At 54.1% G+C, this 19,520-nt stretch overlaps 1 protein-coding gene across 6 annotated transcripts in view; it reads right to left on the bottom strand.

Annotated features, from left to right (window-relative positions):
• Positions 1-839: 839 nt before the first annotated feature.
• The window catches only part of TNS1 (tensin 1), a 207,976-nt gene continuing 189,295 nt past the window's right edge, over positions 840-19,520 (bottom strand). For all 6 annotated transcript variants that reach the window (XM_061148780.1, XM_061148781.1, XM_061148782.1 and 3 more), the window contains 10 exons: positions 18,333-19,399; positions 15,457-15,543; positions 14,261-14,392; positions 13,733-13,825; positions 12,704-12,781; positions 10,631-10,702; positions 10,226-10,394; positions 9,439-9,507; positions 8,933-8,965; positions 840-5,697 (listed from right to left, as the gene is read on the bottom strand). In XM_061148780.1, coding sequence (XP_061004763.1) covers positions 5,553-5,697; positions 8,933-8,965; positions 9,439-9,507; positions 10,226-10,394; positions 10,631-10,702; positions 12,704-12,781; positions 13,733-13,825; positions 14,261-14,392; positions 15,457-15,543; positions 18,333-19,399 — 1,945 coding nt within the window. In that variant the 3' untranslated portion in view covers positions 840-5,552. The remainder of the gene's footprint in view (positions 5,698-8,932; positions 8,966-9,438; positions 9,508-10,225; positions 10,395-10,630; positions 10,703-12,703; positions 12,782-13,732; positions 13,826-14,260; positions 14,393-15,456; positions 15,544-18,332; positions 19,400-19,520) is intronic.

Genomic DNA, 19,520 nt, shown 5'->3' with positions numbered 1-19,520 from the left:
CAACTCAACAGGGACCTGCAGTTGATGTTCCGTATGAGTCTCTGAGCTCTCCCAAGGAACGCTGCACTGTGCTAGCATGCCTCACTGCAAACCTTCTGAATTGCAGAGAATTTACCCAGGATCACGAGGCTGGGTGTCCAAGTGAGATACACACCTGCCGTCTAATCGGCAGCCAGAGGTGTTCCTAGCAGCCTCTGCTCCCCCATCCTCTGATAAACCTCGCCCCTTCAGGGACCATCACTGCCCCGTTCTCAGCCCCAGTGGTTCAGAAGGCTCCAAAGACAGTCACGTGACCCAGACCCAGCCGGAGAGGTTGGTTCAGAGCTAGTTACGTGACCCAATCAGGGTCTATCAGAGCCAGTGAGCATTTGTCCCAAGTTGTTGTTGAAAACACTGGGAGAAAAGAGCTCTCTTTTCACTGGTAGGATAAAAGCCTGGGGCCTCAAGGGTCCATATTCTAGAGCATCTGATGGTACCACCCCTGGGAGAGAGGTTGCCTGAAAATTAATCCAAATTTGGAAACAAATTCCTGCCTCTACCATTTGAGCACCTGGATTCAGCTGTGCTTGGACTTCTTGGCCATGTGTGCCATTAAATGCCTTTTTTCCTTTAAATTAGTTTGAGTTGAGTTTCTCTTCTAGCTAAGAGTCTGAAAAACTCATTGTAATCAGACCCAAGACCTGGCTGGTGGGGAAGTTCTGGGAGAGCTTGGGGTGAGTCATCCCCAGCAGCATCCCCGAAGCCCACCACAGTTCCGGAGCCTGGGTGGGACACTCTTTTGCCCACTGGAGACGCAACAGATCCCCTTTCCCAACAACAGAGCTAGTTAATGACACACGGATTTTTCTTTCACTTTATCATTTATAAAGCCATACAATGGATTGCAAAGAAACAGAGCATTGTACAGGAGTGGAACAGCTTCAGTGTACAATACATTCATATCCAGGATAAGTCGCGTACATCAGGGTTTATACAAGGTGACAGAGGTTACAGGCACAAAGATACAAAATAGAAAGTATATTTCCATCTATATAAATACACAGCCAGGGGAACGGGAGGATGCTGGGTTTTTCCTGCAGAGGGTCTGGGAGGCAGGGGCAGGAGTCGGGGTAAGGAATTCCTTACATTTGTTTTGAATGGCATGTCAGAGAGGAGAGAGGTGGGGAAACGGCATGCCCGCACACACGTGCTCTCTCTCACACAGACACGAACCACACGTGGGCACACAGAAGAGTCTCCAGCTGCTGAACACAGATTAGAAACAAAAGTGGGCTGTCTCTCTACAATTAACCTTGCCGCTGGGAAGCACCCAGGTGTGGGAAGTAAACAGAGGCCCTCCAACATTTCGGCCATCTGAGGACAGAGGAGCACCGCTGTGTGGTTGACCCCCATTGCCACTGACGCTGAGATTCCCCCAGTCAGGGGACCCTACAAGCCTCGCTTCCCGATTCCTTTTGCCACTGGGTGATAGTGAACTTGACATCCCATTGCCCACCACCTCCAACCCAACTCCTAAGTCCCGTAAAGAGACAAGCAAAATACGCGCACACACACACACCCACACTTGCACACGCGCGCACACACTTTCTGTGTTACCACTGCCCAGGGCACTCCAGTCTCAGGATGCCGGGGCCTGGACCCGGGTGAGGAGTGGCCCCAGGATGCTGCCCGCCCCCCAGCCTCTCCCAGGACCCCAAGGGTGGGGAGATGTAGAGGCAGCAGGAAGCCCTTAGAAAACACATTGGCCCCCTTGACTCCCCCAGATTCTGAAGCTGGAAAAGACCAAAGCAGGGGAGAAGGCCCAGGAGGCAGGGCTGGTGACAATGCAGGAAAAGGGAGCAGAGACACCGTTCTAGGCACAGACTTGTCCACTGACCCCTGGGTGGTGTGGGGGGGTCTGCCCAACCTCTGCTCAGCCCATCTGAGTGGGCAGAAGAATGCCCAGCCCATCTCCCTCCTGGGACCCCCTTTCAGAGAATCACATCTGTTCCACCAGCTCCCCCTTATAGTCACGCAGCCATGGGGCCCCCACCCCATCCTGTCTGTCTCTGACACACCCAGGGATCCCTCCAAACCCTGCCAGGGGAGAAGGAATCCTGCCAGTCCACAAGCATCTGGAACTGCTGTGGGAGAACTTCCAATGAGGCCCTGGGTCAAAAGGCCTTTCCCAAATCTAGGACACAAAGTCTCTGTCCCTGGAACACCTGGCTGGCAGCCAGAACACCACGATCAATCGCAGGGCAGGGGCATCGCTCACCCCTGGAGCTCCATCCAGCAGCTCCCTTCCTCCCCACTTCCCCTCTGAGGTCACCTCTCCCCTGTTCCCACGCCCAGTCCTCCCCTCTGGCTCCATCTAGGAAGGGCCTCCTAAACCTGGCTGGGCCTCTGTCCCTGCTGAACGGGAGGGCTGTCACTTCCCTGCCCTACCCCCACCCCCGCCAGATACCATACAGGACAGCTACCGCGAGGCCCCGACTGCCTCAGAGGGCTGGCTGCACAACAAGATGCAGGTTGGGGTCTGCCTGGGGTCTCCATCCCTGCCTCCCAAGCTGACCGGGGCCTCCTGCCTACGCTTCCTAGCCCCTGTCCCATCCCCCGCTCCCCAGCCCACTCTCAAGACCAGAAATGGCACTCTCCTGGCTGACGAACAGATTCAACAATAAACAACAGCAAGGACGACTGAGGGGGAGGAGTGGGGAGAAAAAAGGATAAACATTTACACAACAATAACAATAATTATTAAAAGTGCTTCTTTCTTTTAAAGGAAATCTTTGGCAAGAACATACTGCAATGCAATGGTGTGGTGTGTGTGTGTGTGCGCGTGCGTGTTGTGTGCACGGGTGCAGGGTGCACGGGCCTAACCTGTGAGACACGGAGGGTTACGGTGTCTTCCCAAGCGCTGTCCGACCCCCAGGTGAGGCTGTGGTGGAGACTGGGGTAACCCTTCCCCATCGTTCTTCTGGACAGGCCACATGCTAGAAAACGGGCTCCCTCCAGAAGCATGTGGGGCAGGGGGTGGATCGGCTTTCCAGCATCTCTTGGGGCCTTCCCAGAGTCGCACACGGTCCAGGCCTGAGTGGGGTGGGGTCTGGCTGGTCGTTCCTGGTGGTGGGCTGCTGGTGGGCGGTGGAAAAGCATGTGTGAGGGGTCTGACGCTCCGCCCAGCCATCCAGACCAGGAGGAAAAGAGTCCCCGGGCAGTCCAGTGGGAGATTTACAAAGGAAGTAGGTGGGAATATCCTCTTCTGTCTGGGAAGACAGTTGGGGTTAGGTAGGGAATGAAAGAGGGGAAATCGGGGTGTCTGGCTTGAAGGCCTCAGAAGGAAGAGCCCCTGGGATGAACCTCGGTCACCAAGATCAAGGTTTCCATCTTTGGAAAGTGGGGTGGTGGAGGGGGATGCTCCCCGCCACCTTCAGACGCTCTCCTTTCCAACTCCCTGAAACAGAACGTCCACACAGATACAGCTTCTTGGAAAAGAAAAACTACAAACGCACGCGTCACCCACGCCCACCACGCGCACCCCTGTCCCTGCAGGCTCACGCACCTGCCCTTGCAGGGCCCGCAAGGAGGCGGGCAGCTCCCCCGTCATCTCTGGGGTCTGACAGCCAGGCCTGGGCTTGCCAAAAATGAGAAGGGATGAAGGGGGTGAAACGCATGCACTCCCTCTCTGCGGAGCCCCCATCAGAGTCTAGGGAAGGCCAAGGCCTGCTCAAGGAGACCCCTGATAGCTCCAAGGATGAAGGCCCTGACCTTTTAGGCTTTGCTTGGAACACAGAGAGGGACAGGGATTGGATTATGCCAGGAAGGCAACAAAGCAGTATGGGAAAATAATAAATACTTCTTGTCAATTTGCCTATTCTTTTTTTTTTTTTTTTAACCTTTTCTTATATTTTATTAGCTTACAGATTCTGTCAGTATGTCTCACATATATATTATATATATTTATATATCAGTACAGTGCCTCTCTCTAGGGAACCCAGAGGCTTAAGAATCTACTCAAGGATGGAGTCCTGGTGGATTCTTCCATCCGGCTTAGAGTGCTTGGGTGGTGGTCAGGGGGTTCCCAGTTGCCCAGCTGGACTCTCGGCCCTTCGACCTAAATGTGTGCCTTCTGCCCTCCGGTCCACGGCAGCTGGGCTTTGGGGGAGAAACAAGGGAGAAGGGTGGGGAGCAAGGCTTTGGTGTCAGAGCAGGCCATGTGGTGTGCAGCAAGCAGCCCCCAGAGCTCTGGCCAGCTCCCCTGGGCAGCCCAGCAAAATTAGACCTCCACAGCCTTACAGAGGGGGGACAGGAACTACAGGGGTCTCCCCTGGGTCTCGCCAAGCAGGGCTTCTAGAAGCAGGTCCCGGGATGAGCCCCAACACGGGGACCCTGCAGGACAGAACAGGGCAGGGCAGGAAGGCCCGTTCCACAGCACCCTAAAGGCATCCTGAACACGGGGGCACATCTGAGAACGGCTGATCTGGGACACGAAAGCCAAGAAGGGGCTGAGGACTGGAAGCGAAGGGAGCCCCCTGCCTGCCCCGAGGCTGGGCCACACGCCTCGGAAAAGGCTCCCCGAGCTGGGCAGCCACCCTTCCTGAGGGGTCTCTCCCCCAAAGCCCCGGACACATCTGTCCTCATCTCCTCAAACCAACGTCCCAGCCTCCAGGTGCCAGCAGGTCAGGGGGAACGCTGCAGCGTGGCCAGCCCCACCCCATGGGGGTCTCTGCTGAGGAGAAGGGGCTGGCGGCCCCGAAGGCTGTTAGAGCAGGTGCAGGGACCAGGAAAGTCCATTACCTACAATGCCGGGTGCCCCTGGGGAAGCGGACTTACGCCCCCTCCTTGCTGCCCTGTCACCCCATCCCCGACTCTTTCTTGCTTTGGACGGTGTGCACATGTGTGTGCAGACACAGGGGACAAGTATACCTGTTTATAATTCTAGCTGAGAGGCAAACAGAAATCAGTGAGTGAGGATGTGGGCGTGGCCATATATACACCCCATAAACACACCCACAAACTGTACATCGGAGGCAAAGCAAAGAGACCTTAGGTGCCTGGGGTCTGAGATACTTTCAGAAGCAAAAGTTCTGCTGCTGGACATCCCATGCAGGCTCTTTTTGGCTTGGTGATCTACCCCAGAGGTGGCCAGAGAAAGATTCTCCATGGGATTTCTCCTTGCAAAGCAGCTGGGTTAGGGAGAAAGAGCTTTTCCATTTTCATTCAAAATGTGGGTCTCCAAGGAGATCAGTCCTGTCTCCCCCGAGGAGCTCCATCAGAGGGTGGAGGGGGATTTAGGTGGACCTGGTAAGTTTTGGAGGCTCTGGGGGTTTTGCAGTATCCATCTCCCCAGGGGAATCTGAGTTATTCTCCTCCATCTCTTTCTTTCTTACTCTCTCTCTCCCCCTCCCCGCTCAATTCACTTTCCTCTCCCCACGTGACACTTTCTTCTCTCCTTCTCCAAAATGGCCCAAAGTCCTCCTTCTGGGTTCAAGGATGGTCAGGATTCATGGGTCCCCTCCCCACATGCCCCATCCCCACTGCCCTGGCCCTGGGCAAGGGGTGGCAGGGGCTCATCTCTTCTGGCCAGCACTCAGCATGACCTTGGAGACAAAGTTGACGATGGCGGAGGCCGGCTGGTTGGGGTCAAGCTCAGCAAAGAGGTGGCAGGCGTTGTCCGTGGTGCTGCCCTGCTTCCGGGCCACGAAACCAAAGAGCCTGCAGGGGCAGGAGATAGGAGACAGGTGTGAGTGGGGAGGAGGAGGAACCCCGGGCCTTGGAGAGGCACCCAGGAGAGCAGGCTCATCTTTGCTCCCTTCCCCGTCTCTCTCCACCTCCCCGAGCACTGGGCATTGAGGGTGATGCCCACAAGAAACCCTCTCTTCCCTTCACCAGCAAGGAAACCCACACCTGGAGATGGCATGTCACTTGTTCAGGGTCAGCAGAAATTCCCCTTGGCGGGGGGTAGGCGAGGAGGAGGAGGAGGTGGTGGAGGCGAACGAACGACAAGACCAGACAGCAAGAGGTGGGGATGACACCAAAAATAAAATGGAACATTCCTAAACCAGCTTCTCTCAGCCCGTCCCTGCCACACCCCTGGCCGAATGTCCTTACACACAACACATAAACAAAACTCCATCTGCCTGTCAAAAGGCTCGTCCTCAGACACCAGAGGGTCAGGGAGACCAAAGAACAGGGGGCCACTGTCCCCCACCGCATACACACACACGTACACAAACACACACATACACACACATTTCTTCTGTGGTCTAGAGAATGGGAGGGGGCAGGACCCCACACCTGTTCCCCCACCCCGACTCCCCACACTAGGACTGGAGTGACCGAGCATTCTCTCTTTGCAAAACAGAGTTAAAAATACGAGCGCAGAGAACAGAATGTGAGCTCAAGTCCCCTCCCAGTCGGCACGTTGCTAATTAGAGCTGGATGGGGAAATCGGGACAGCTGGGGATTCCAATGGAAACCCCTCGCCCAGGACTGGACACAGCAGCTAAAATTAGCCAGGCTGGGTCTGGCTTGCCATCCCGTGCACACATGCGTGTGTACACACACACGTACACACACAGGGGGCTTCCCACAGCTTTGCTCTTCCCAAATGTGTTTCAGGTGCTGAATCGACCCAGTCAGCTCAGAGGCCTGGGGTGATCATCTGCCCAGGAGGTGGGGAAGGTTGGGGCTGTGGACCACTCCCCAGATCCCCTTCTCCAGCCTTGAGGGGGTGGGGGGTGCAGTGGAGGGAGCGGAGGGCAGAGGGAGGGAGCGGCTCCAAGCTGCCAGCGTGACAGCGAGCCCACCCCAGCTCGCTTCTGCCAAGATGAGAGCCCGTCAACCTCTCAGGCCTGAACACTGCCCACCTGCCCTCCCCTGGTGTTTATTTCAGCTCCGTAGGTCCCTGGGCCAACTCAACCGTAGCCCAAGCTCTTTCTCGGCTTGGAGGAGTGGATGCAGGCAAGAAACCTCAGCCCCGAGGGCGGAGAGGAGCATGACAAGCACCCGAGAGCAAGCACCTCCTTAAATGTGGGGCCCAGGGCATCTCGCTGGCCTCACCCTGGTCCAGCCCTGAGCTCTCCTGGGCCTCAGCAAGGTGAGTCATAAGGAAGCTCCACATAAAACCTGCTGTTAAATAAGGAATTTCCAGACCTGGGACCAACCTGCTTCAGTCCCTGACCCATTCCCACTCGCAGGGCCCGGCGGTGAGGAAGGAGAAGACCCTTCAAACAGAGAGTTCTTGCCTCCCGGATGGCAGAAGGGACACAGAGACCCTAATAACTCTGTGAGTCTCAGAGGCGGCTGAGACAGAGGGAGGCAAGCTTCGAGAGGGAGTGGACACCGGGACCTCCTTGCTGCTGTACATGACTGTGGGCCAGGAGACGTCTCCTCCATCCCTCACAGCCCCTCTGGATACCCCCAGGGGGAGACTCATCGTGCCAGTGCTGGTCAGTTCTACTCATCTGGACCATGGTGGCTTCACTGAGCCTCCTCCTCACTCTCCATCTCTCTGCCTCCATCTTTTCACTTCTTTCTTTATGCAGTAGACACAGTCCTGCCCTCAGGAGCTTGCAGTCTGGCGGCTTCCCTTTCCCATCCCCATGAAAACAGCTCTCTCTTACTCCTTGCACCCATGTCTACCTGTCTTATAAGACCTATTTTTAAATACAGGTTCTTTTCCCAGGTGGCGCTGGTGGTGAAAGAACCCATCTGCCAATACAGGAGGCAGGAGATGTAAGAGACACGGGTTCATCTCTGGGCTGGGAAGATCCCCTGGAGGAGGGCATGGCAACCCACTCCTGTATTCTTGCTAGAGAATCCCATGGACAGAGGAACCTGGCAGGGTATAGTCCATAGAGTCTCACAGAGTCAGACACGACCAAGCTACTAACACTTTTCCCCAAATCTCTCCCTGCCTAGAAGCACTCTGCCTCATGATACCACAGATGTGAGCTGTCCCCTCCTGACATGCCTCATTCAGCAGTGGTTGTAATTTTCTTTTTTTAACAGTGAAAATTTCCTTTCTCTAAAGCCAATCTCATATGAAGTCTGGATATGTAAAGGCAACAATATTTATGGCAATAAATGTAACAATTCAACAGTATAACATCAACCTATGATACAATCATTCAGAAAAAATGGGGCTGTCTGGATACGCCTAACAAAGTACAAGGTGGAATTATAGACCTCAGTGAGTCTTACGTCAACTTTATTAGCCAGCTTATTCCCATGCTTTGTTTTGTTTTACTGAGAAAAACTCTGATTCATGCTGATAAATACCGTAAATCACAGCAGAGTTTTTCCTCCCCTCAAGCAGCCCAGTTACACCCAAGGAATCTAGGGTTCCTTAGAACACAATTTGAAAATCACTGCAGCACCTTAGTCCATTTATACACTTCTCTCATCTACCGTGCCAACATCAGGCACCCAAGGGCAGAGCCAGCCTCCTGGTTGGTCTGAATTTTCCGAGGGCTGAGTTCCCTGGAAGCACTTAAAAATGCTGAAATGGATGGAAAATTGACCAAAGGGCCACAAGGCAATCCCTGGAATTCTGGAAGGAATTCAGACCTCCCAGACTTGTGCGGTCCAATGAGGAGGCCTAGTCCACCAGGAAAGCGGGAAAGGGAGTCAAGGAAGCCAGGATTGGGGCAGAAAAAATCATTTAAACAACCCCTGCCCCACTGCCATCACCTCCCAATAAAACTCTGGGTTTTCGATTCCCTTCCTCAGTCTCTGATGGTCTGGTTCTGGAAGCAGGACGGGGATAAGGCGGGAGGCTAGGCCTTTAGCTCCAGGCAGGAGGTCACAGACCTGGCTGCCTGGGCCAGGTTTTCTCCAGAGCTACCTTTTGCTTGCCACCTGGTCCTGGAGTTTAACCTGCTCCCTCACCCACCTCCCCCTGAGCCAACAACAACCAGCCAGCCGGGTGGGGGAGAAGGACACTTACTTAGCAGGGGCACCTCCCTCCGTCTTCGTCCACCTAGGGAGAGAGCGAGGACACAGCGTAAACCATCACGTCCCCCTCAGAGCCCAGACCCCTGGGGAAGACACAGCCCCGGTGCCAGGGCACCAGGGTCTCTAAAGACTACATGGAGTGGAGGTGTCCATGGTGGAGCGATGGAGTGAGCACCGTGGCCTGCTTCCCAGGGAGCTGTCCCCAGTGTGGAGAGGGAAGCAGCTGCAAGGTCAGAGGGGTGGAAATAGGCATTTGAGTCCCCAGGAGGGGCTTCAAATCTGTGGGGGAAAACGCAAAAAGATGCCAACACAGCCACGCCACTCACAGTCCCACAGACACGGGCAGATCCCCAAATTGAGCCAAGAGTGCACACACTTACACTTGCAGCACACACATGAGTGCACACACATGTGCACACAATCACACATGGATGCACACACACAGCCTTCCAGGGTTGGAGAGATGGCTGGGAGGGCAGGTGTCCACAAGAGACTTACTTCCTCTCCTGTGGATCCAGGTCACAGAAGGTCACGGTGTTGAGGGGGTAGTGTCTCCTGAAGAAGAGCCTGTGGCACACGCATCAGATAAACAGTAAGCGCTGAAGTGACTGCTCTTCCCCGCCCCCCCCCGCAGGCCAGGCCACCACCTGTGACTGTCACAGGTCAACACAACCTCTCCCTGATGAGCACAAGGGCCTGGGCTGCTCCCCTTGGGGACATAAAGCAATGCACAGGGACAGAGAGATGTGTCGTAGAAACATGTCCCAAATGCTAGAGACTAGGGAAAGAAGGAAGAAACTGGCCTTGAGGAATGAGAAATGGGGGGACCCTGGAGGAGGAAGAAAAGAGCCTGGGGAGAGAACATGAGAGAGAGGGTCTCTGCTCCAGAAAGCAGGGACTTCTACCAGTTGTATTTATAGCTATATAGCCAATGCAGGCATGTTTGCAGAAGGAAAGAAGAATGGATGAATGAATGGATGAACAGATGAATGGATGGACGGAGAGAGGGAGACATAAATGAATGAAGGGAAAAATGGGTGGGGAAGATGGATGGGGGATGAATAGATACAGGAATGGATAGATCAATTAGTAAGTGGGTGAGCAAGTGGATGGATGGGTGGGCAGGTAGATGGATGGGTGAATGAGTGGATGGGTGGGTGGATGGATGGGTGGTTAGATGGGCAGAAGGGAAGAGTCAGCTGGTGAGTGGGTTGGTACATGTATGGATAGATGGGTCACAGGGCGGTGGGGTTGCCCAACACAGAAGCAAGTAGAAGAGTCTTACTTTCTCTGGTTGTCAGTCAGCGTAATTCCCTGGGCAGAAACTTTGAAGTGAACGATGGTGGCAGCTGGTGTGGGGTCAGCAGCCAGGGTCTCGGAAGTGGCTTTGGAGATGGCCTGCGGCCCAGTGAGTGACTCCATGTCCACAGAGTTGACGAAAAGCACGTTGCAGGCTGGGGAAAAACCCACCCGAGGGGGAGTCATGGGGGCCGACATGGGTGGGGACCATCCCCAGGTCCTCTTTTCAGGGAGAAGGCAGCAGCCTTGGACCAACGCATCGCACACAGAAATGTGGTCTCCCTGGAGACCTCTGGGTCTGGGAGAGACATTCAGCCTGCACCTGCAGGAGGGTCCAGGGCCAGGGGGAGGAAAGGTCTGGGCAGGGATCCCGTCTGGGGTGCCCACTCACCTGCCCCTTGCTTCAGCAGGTCACTGGTTGAGTTGGCAGGGCCCGAGCTATCTTTCGACTCATCTGTGGGGTCTGAGACAAAAATTTAATTCAGCCGGTAATTAAAACCCCAGAGCTGGAAAGAAGCACAGGCTTGGCCGGGCCTCAGGCTAGCTCTGCAAATACATTGCGCAACAGATACTGCTTCTCATAACCAGCCCTGCCAGTCGGCACGTGTGTCCAGCTTGAACGTGCAACGATTGCTCTCAGAATTCAGTATCCTGGCTGGGAGCTCTGGGGTCCCACAGAACCAGGTTCAGGCAGTTATCAGCTATCTACAAAACAGAGGTGAAGATGAGAATACCCACTCATTGGGTTTTTGAGATGCTCCGTAAACGGTGTTAGTCCCTGAATAACAAAAAGCAAGCCTTCAAGTGGCCATTGATGTGGTTGCTTTGCATCAATATGTCTTTGTGTAAACCAGTAAACACTCTAATCCATTAAACCATAAGGCAGCACAACTATAATTTCAACAGTAATAAGAATTGAGTACGGTGGTGCTAGTAGTAAACAACCTGCCTGCCAATGCAGGAGGCATAAGAGATGCAAGTTCAATCCTGGGTTGGGACGATCCCCTGGAGGAGGGCATGGCAACCCACTCCAGTATTCTTGCCTGAAGAATCCCACGCACAGAGGAGCCTGGTGGGCTACAGTCTATAGGGCTGCAAAGAGTCCAACACAGCTGAAGCAACTTAGCACACAATTTATGCCAGCATTTCCTAGACTTTGGTATACAGGTTTGTTAAAACATGCATTTCTGGGCCCCACCCCAGAGTTTCTGATTAGCTGGGGCTCGAGAATATCTACATTTTTAACTAGTTCCTGGCGGTGCTGATGCTGCTTCTCTGGGGACCATATTATGAGAACCACTGTTTTATATGATGTAAATAAATAGCAGTTACATAATTGTGAAGTTACTTTGGTAAATTCCTTAGAAATACAATTTAATTAGTGTCTAAATCATATGGTTAATGGGACTATTTAAATAATATTTGAACTTTTAAGTTAATAACAGTCAATTATCATTAATAATTCAATGAATTGGATTCGATACACAGAAATTGCCAAATAATATTGGAGATTTTAACTGTGGACATAACCCCAGCAGCTCCAAGAGAGACTGAAAGCAAGTCCCAGACACAATTCTGTATATTCCATTACTGGACAGAGAGCATGGGGAGAAGACACCCCAGTTCCCTGTTCCTGGAGCTCAAGTTCATGACCAGGCATATTCCTTTCCCCTCGTGGGAGCCCCACGTACCTGGGGCTGTATGAAGGAAGCCTGTGTCATTGAAGAGTTTGGGGTGTCCATCGGCCCTCCTCCAAGGATGAGGCACCTCTCTCAGAAAAACTAAAAATCTCCTTTGCTGGCCCCAATGTCACTCAAATTCTCGCCCTGTATGTCCAGAGGCTCTTGGGGTCCACGCTTACTTCCCACAGTCAAGAGAGCTGGCTCCTCACATCAGCCCCAGGTCCCTCCTGGCCATGCAAACCAGAAACTCCAGGGACATCTCAGGCTTCCTGTTTCCTTCCCAAGCCACGCACAGTGCAGCCACCTCCCCCTCTAAGCGATCCCTCGAGTGTACTTTCCCGTCTCCATTAGACACCTGGACGCCCCATGGCCTACCTCTGCCTTCCCCTCCCCCTTCCCTTGGCCCTGCCCACTGATGCCCATCTCCTCCGCCGGACATGGTCCTCCCCGCCATGGCTGTTTCCTGCTTCCAGCACCTCCCCTGGGATGAAGCTTACTTCTGAGGACACAGGGATGAATTCTTAAAACCTCCAGAGGATTTTCCAGAACAATCTGGCAAGTCAATTATGTGTATTTCTGGAATTAAGCTTTTAAGTGAACTTTCTCTTCTTTTTTTATTAGAAAAAATAAAGCGGAGAGTGGTTTCGAGTTTCCCCAGATTGGCAGCATGACCCGTTTCCTCCAAGCCTGGCCCACGTTCTGGAGCAGCTGGCTGGGGGCTGAGACACAGAGGAGGCCAGCGCAAGGCTGCGCTTGGAGGGCAAGGAGTCTCAGGTTCCTACCTCGGTTTGGAATGACCAGCTTGCAGGGCAGGGCCAGCGGGATGATGGAGTGCTGGTAGACCAGGGCAGACAGAGATCCTACAGAGAGAGACAGCCCGGCAGCGGCAATGTTATTAGGAGCAGGCCACGGGCACTGAGGATCAGCCCACCCACCCCACCCCCCCCAACCCATAATCTTCCACTTCTTTATTACCTCTCCCTCATCCCACCCACAAAGTTGAAACTTCAATCTCTCTTTGTTAGCAAGATCTAAGGGGGAAGATTCTAAAGGCTCACTCTGGGCATCAGAAGGGTACCCTACAGCTTTCCTTTATTGACAGTTACACCCAGCATCTCTCCTACATCCCTCCCGCTGCCGGGGACCCTCTCAGAAGAGTGTAGCAGAAGTGTCAGAGGATGGCGGGGTCAAATCCACACTCAGGAACTTACAAGATATGTGTCCCTGGTAAGTCTAAGTGCTATGAACCTCAGTTTCCTCGTGTGTAAAATGGGACCGTGACACCTACCACACAGGATGGTCAGGAGACCAGAAGTGATATAAAGTACCTAAGGTGGCTTTATATAATAAAGCTTCCAAGGTGGCACTAGTGGTAAAGAACCCGCCTGCCAATGCAGGAGACATAAGTGACGCAGGTTTGACCCCTGGGTCGGGAAGATCCCCTGGAGGAGGGCATGGCAGCCCACTCCAGTATTCTTGCCTGGAGAATCCCATAGAGAGAAGAGCCTGAGAGGCTACAGTCCATGGGGTCACAAAGAGTTGGACACAACTGAAGCGACTTAGCACACAGCGTGGTTTTCACGTCGCAGCCTTTGTTAATAGTTGTTATTCCACCGATCACAGTAACAGGTCCCCGTGGGGCGGGACAAAAACAGAAAGGAATTTGGCCGAGTGAAAGTTCCACAGCACAGAGGAAGGGAGTCAGGGTGCATTTCCCTGCTGCATCTCTGACAAGGGTGACAAGATAGAAGCCGCAGCAGGGGAGCCAGGACAGGCCTGAGACCGTGGGGACGGAGGCAGGGGTGGCTCACCGAAGTTTGGCTCGTTGGGGCAGCCCTTGAGCTTGACTCCTCTGGGGCCGGTCTCTATCAGGAAATGCCTCACGAGCTCGTGGGTCATGTCCCCTGCGACGAAGAGAAAGAAATGTGGATGGGTCACTGCTCATGGCATCCCCACCACCACCTCCCAGCACCACTTCCCAACTTCTCCAGTGAGTGGGGCTGTGATGGAGAAAGGTTCACAGCGATAATATGGCCAGAACCCTGGGATGGAGAGACCACCACTGCTAGCCACCTCTCATGGAAACTCAGTCACAGGATTCCAGTCCTCTTGCTCCCCTGCTCTCTGACCCCGGTCATCACCAAGCTGAAGACCCATCTTTCTGAAGAGTCTGACTAGCAGGGACCAGCTCCCATGAGAACCAAGAGACCTGCACATCCCATCCTACCCTCCCACCCCCCGCATCCCTACCCCCAACCCTGGTCCTTCTAACAGATCAGGACCTAAAGAGACTGCAGGGACCCCCTGGTCCTGAGCCCTGCTGGACAAGCTGGTGTTACCTTTTTTATTCTGCTGCATAATGGTCGGAGGGGGCGAAGACACCTTCATAGCCAGCCCATAGGCTCCTCGGAAGGAGTGGCTGTCACGGATGATGAAAGCCCCTGGCTCCTGGTCCTTAAGGAGGGCAATAGCTGAATCAGGAGAGAAGAGGAAATGAAAAACTGATGCACTGGTTTCACCAATTCAGTGGACATGAACTTGGGCAAACTCTGGGAGATGGTGAGGGACAGGGAGGCCTGGTATGCTGCAGTCCATGGGATCGCAAAGTAACTGAACAACAACTTCACTTAGGTCTTATCAGGCCTCAAATCTCACTCTTTCTCAGATGAGATGAGAGCCCCTAAAGTTAAAATGTAAACACTCCTAAGGGTCCTCCTACACTAGTCAGCAAAATTTTTCTGTAAAGAGCCAGACAGTCAATATTTCAGGCTTCGCAGGCCATGCAGTGTTGGCTGCAACTATTCATGGCTGCGATCACAGCACAGAAGTAGCCCAGACAGTGAGTAAACCAATAGATGGGGCTTCCCTAATGACTCAGCAGTAAAGAATCCACTTGCAACACAGGAGATGCAGTTTGATCCCTGAGTCGGGAAGATCCTCTGGAGGAGGAAATAGCAACCCAATCCAGGATTCTGGCCTGGAAGATCCCATGGACAGAGGAGCCTAGCGGGCTACAGTCCATAGGGTTGCAAAGAGTCTGACATGACTGAGTGACTGAGCATAGGATGCTGCAAGAAAACTGTATTTATGAAAACAAGCAGCAGCCCGGATCTGACCCGTGGCTGGAAGTCACCCTGCCCTACATCCACACAGACTTTTCATAGCCGATGCCTCTCATCTCCATCCCCACAGCCCCATCTATGTTTTTCTATAAAATGTGCAGAAACCTCCCACATCATGCAGATGGAGGGCTAAGGTTCCACATGATCTCAGCCAGCCCTTTCATTTTGCCCTGGAAAATCAAGACTTTGCAGCTTTTAAGGAACTGTCTACAACCATGGCTCCTGCTCCCTGCCCTTGGCCTTGGGAAGGTGCCTCTTACTGTCTAAGCTTGGGGCCAGTTCCTCTCTGTGACCACCACCACTGCAGAGAGGAGTGAGTCTGCTTATATCCTTTGCCCAGGGAAGACAAGGTGGACAGCAGCCAGTGTGACCTCGGATGGACCCCAGGACCTTCAGTATCATCCAACACTCACCCTGTTCTCTGGAGATCTCAGGCTTGTACCAATACTTGGAAGTGTCTTGGACAAACTTCACTTTAGCCCGTGTCTCAGGACTGTTGTCTAAAGGAGGAAAGGACAGGAGGTGTTATGAGTCTCCATCTCTGTCCCCCCAAAAAGATATGTTAGAATTCTAACCCCCAGGACCTGTGAATGGAACTTTATTTGGAAATAGTCTTTGCAGATGTAACCAAGTTAAGATGCAGTTGTGCCGAATTAGAGTGGACCCCAATCCAATATAACTTATGTCCTCATAAAAAAAGAGGAAGGGAGACAAAGGGGAGAGCATCATGGGAAGACGGAGGAAGAGAGTGGGGAGACGTGTCTACAAGCCAAGGGACCCCAAGACTGCCAGCCACCATGAGGAGCAAAGAGAAAAGCCTGGAACAGAGTCTCCCTCAGGGTCTGCAGATGGAGCCAGTCCTGCCAACACCTTGACTTTAGACTTCCCAGCTCAGCTACATTGAGAGAAGCGACTTGTGCTGCCTTAAGTCACCAAGTTTGTGGTCCTCTGTCATGGCTGACCTAGGAAACTAACACAGGAAGATCTGCTCAGACCTCATCAGAGCATTGCTGGAAAGGGCCTCGAGCTGCTTCCTCCCCCATCTCCCAACAACCACTGTGGGTCACGCAGCTGTCCTCCTGCTTAAGCGCCTGAACATCATCTTCCCCCAGCCAGCGAGAGTCCTACTCCAGCCCACCTCGCCCTTTCTCTAGAAGAGTCAGACTAAATCCTTCCTGAAGCTCTCTCCCACCTTCTAGTCCCTTTCTCCATGGGCTCAGTTTCTCCACTTCATCATAATAACCTTGAGGATGAGAGCAGAAAAACACATTTCTGTCCACTTTCCCCAAGCTCCTCCTCACTCCCCACATGGAAAATCTCATTTAGAACAAAATGATCGCTCCTGTTCTACCTGGGATAAATAGAGGAAGGGTTGGCCTGGAACTAGAAGCTGTCTACCGAGTGTCACACACCCCACTTCTCTGGTAGACATTCCCCACCCCAGACCCTTTGCAGACTACGGATGCTTTGATAGGATGTTCTGGAGAGAGAGCATCGTATTCAACTGCTTAACTTTACAAGTGAGGAATGTGAAGTTCCTGGAAGGGGAGCGACTTGCCCAAGTTACACAGATGGTCCACAAAAGGCTTTTGTTAGATGTTCCCAGGTAAGAAGATGCAATAGCCAGTTGAGGTCAGCTACATCGTATCTTCCTGGCTGGGAATAAGGACATGTGGGACTCACTCACCAACCTCTTCCTTCATTTTCTGACAGCAAAGGAAACAAAAGGGAGGATGGGGGAAGAGGGGGAAAAAGGAATATTCCAGATCTGTAGGTTTCCCCTGCTTTCTCTAGGGAGGGGCTGAAGCAGAGGACCCTGTGCTCACAGCACTGTAAAAAGTTCAGGGCACAGACCAGAGATGAGGGCTGGGCTGAGTCCAGTCAGTTTCACCTTGTTATTTACATTCTGCGAGGCTTCTGGGATCTGTCTCTGGAGGACAGACAGGGGGAAGGTCAGCTCCTTTTCCTGGCAGCTGTGCACAGAACAGGGCCTCTGGGCTAGGCAGCTGGGCCCCACAACTCTGCAAGCTGCCTCTCTCTGCTCCAGAGTCCCAGGCCCCAGGGCTGCTGCTGCCTGTCTAATGAGCTGTCAGAGGCGGCTGCAGCCCCATGTGCCTTCCTGTGTTGACTCCCATGGCTATTTTAAGCAAGGAAGATGGTGGGAAACAGGAAATGTCCCAACTACTAGAAGTTTTGCATCCTCCAAGAACTGGGGCTGGGAACCAGATGTCTCTGGTGGGCAGCAGGAAGCAAGGTCGTGCAGTGTCACTTGGCAGGCTCAGGGCAGGACCCGGGAGTGACACATGGAGACTCTGGGCAGCTGGGGCCCATCCCAGGCTGCCTGCTGCATTCTACATCTTCCTCGGATGCCCCAGGACTCTGGGGTCACTCTGGAAAAAGTCAGATTGGAGATCTGGCTGAAAAGATGCACATCAGCTGAAGCCTTGACCTTTTTGTTTAGATAACAAGTCCTCTACGTGGCGGCTAAAGATGCCCAGTTCTGGTGATGAGAATTCACTGTGTAAACCCGCGCAGGCTTCTGTTAAGCCGAGCTGGTAGAAACGAGATTCCAGTAAAAATGCTTAACCCTTGGCCTTTTCCCCTATCTCATCTGGTTGCCAGATCTATTATTAGTGATGTGGGCAAAGTGGGGATCAAAAGGCGGGAACAGTGCTATCAGCTGGCAAAAAGTGGGGCGGGGGGCAGGTGGTCCAGGTTTGGAAGCCGTATTTTCCAGGATACACTAAATTACAGAAACTGTCAAGACAAGGCACTAAGACAGCTCCAATCAGGTTTTAAGAGCACATGTTTTAAGGTCATAAGGGTCTGGATGCCAAACCATTTATTAACTGTGGGATCGTGGACAAATGATTGAACCTCTCCAAGCCTCACTTTGCTCATGTGTAATATGGAGGTAATAATAGCCACTTTGCTAGGTGGCCATGAGAACTGACAAGGTGGACCATGGCGCAGAGCCTGGCACAGAGCACGTGTTCAGCAAGGGGTGGTGGCTGTGAAGTTGCTGATGATCATCGGAACAGCAGGGCCATCATAGGCATCTGGTCACATCCACGTCCCCATCCTGCCCCCACAGCTCCCACGACTATAGCACATTGGCTCTGAGCACAGCTCCAACTCCTGTGACACGGCTAACGCACCTGAGGACCCGAGGTCAGTGACCCACCCAAGGCTGTCTGCCCAGGAGATGCCAGAATAGACACGGGGACAGAGCGCCTGCCTGGCGGACAGCATCCGCCAGCAAGAGAGGTGAACGGGGAAGGAGGCCCACCTGGCATGGAGTACTTGGAGAAGTCGGGCAGAGTGTGGGAGAAGGAGACGGTGCTGCCCCCGCTGGGACTGGACATGCCACTGGCAACCGGCGAGGAGGACACCTTCCCGTTGACGGTGGCGTAGTTGGGGAGGCTGCCCGCTCGGTCGCCCATGGACATCCTCCGCTTCTCCGGCAAGGCCGGGGTGGGGCTCCCTTGTCGGAAAGCCGCCGAATCCGGCGAGGGGGAGGTGGCGGGGCTGCTCAGGCCGGGGTAGTAGGCGGGGGACACAGGGAAGGAGGGCGTGGAAGGAGCCTGGTAGCCCGAGGCGCTGCTCTGCCGCGACAGCGTGGGTCTCCGGTCCTCAGGGGTGGAGTAGCCACCGTAGGGTACGTGCCGGTCCAAGCTGGGGCTGCCGGGAACCACAGATCCAGACCCTCCCAAGTGACGGCCCAGGCTGGGGCTTCCGGGGCTGGCTACTGCGTTGCCATGGAGATTGGAGGCCAGGGTGCCTTGGTGGGCCCCGGGGTGCCGGCCCAGGCTGGGGCTCCCAGGAGTGGTGGCCACATTGCCATGGAGGTTGGAAACCTGGTGGGCCCCAGGGTGGCGACCCAGACTGGGGCTTCCTGGAGTGGTTGCTGCGCTGCTGTGGGGGCTGGAGACGGTGTTACCATGGAAACCGGTTCCCAGCGGACCCATCCCCTGGCGGTGGCTCAAACTGGGGCTGCTGGGGGCAGCCAGGCTGGGGTTCACGGCCCGGCGGCCAAAGCCAGGGCTGGGGGGCGTGTTGGTGCCCACCGTCCTGTGCCGTGCCTGGGGGCTCCCAGGCACCGTGTGGGCACCGGCCACACTGAACTGAGACCGGGCCTGGCCCTCCGGGGAGCTGAACTGCTGCAGTGAGTAGTCGGGGCTGCTGTAGCTGCTGCCTGCAGTCGGGAGAGGAGAAGAGCTCTGGTAGCTTCTCTGAGCCGAAGGGCTCGGCTGGCCCAAGCTGCCGGAGCGGAAGCCAGAATCCAGCAGGGGCTGGGTCGGTGTCCGTGCACCCTGGTCGCTGCTCTCCCCGGATGGGAAACTCCCTACGGAAGTGCTAGAGAGACAGAGAGAGACACGGGCAGGCCGAGATGTCAGCAGGCAGCATTGAGTGAAGGACAGGCTTTCCGTGAAGCTTCAGCCCTCCCTCCAACCACTTTGCTGTCCAGTCATTCAGT

The sequence above is a fragment of the Dama dama genome, chromosome 8, assembly GCF_033118175.1.
Source record: "Dama dama isolate Ldn47 chromosome 8, ASM3311817v1, whole genome shotgun sequence".
NCBI classification, from domain to species: domain Eukaryota; kingdom Metazoa; phylum Chordata; class Mammalia; order Artiodactyla; family Cervidae; genus Dama; species Dama dama.
This window is presented reverse-complemented; position numbering and strand designations above follow the sequence as displayed.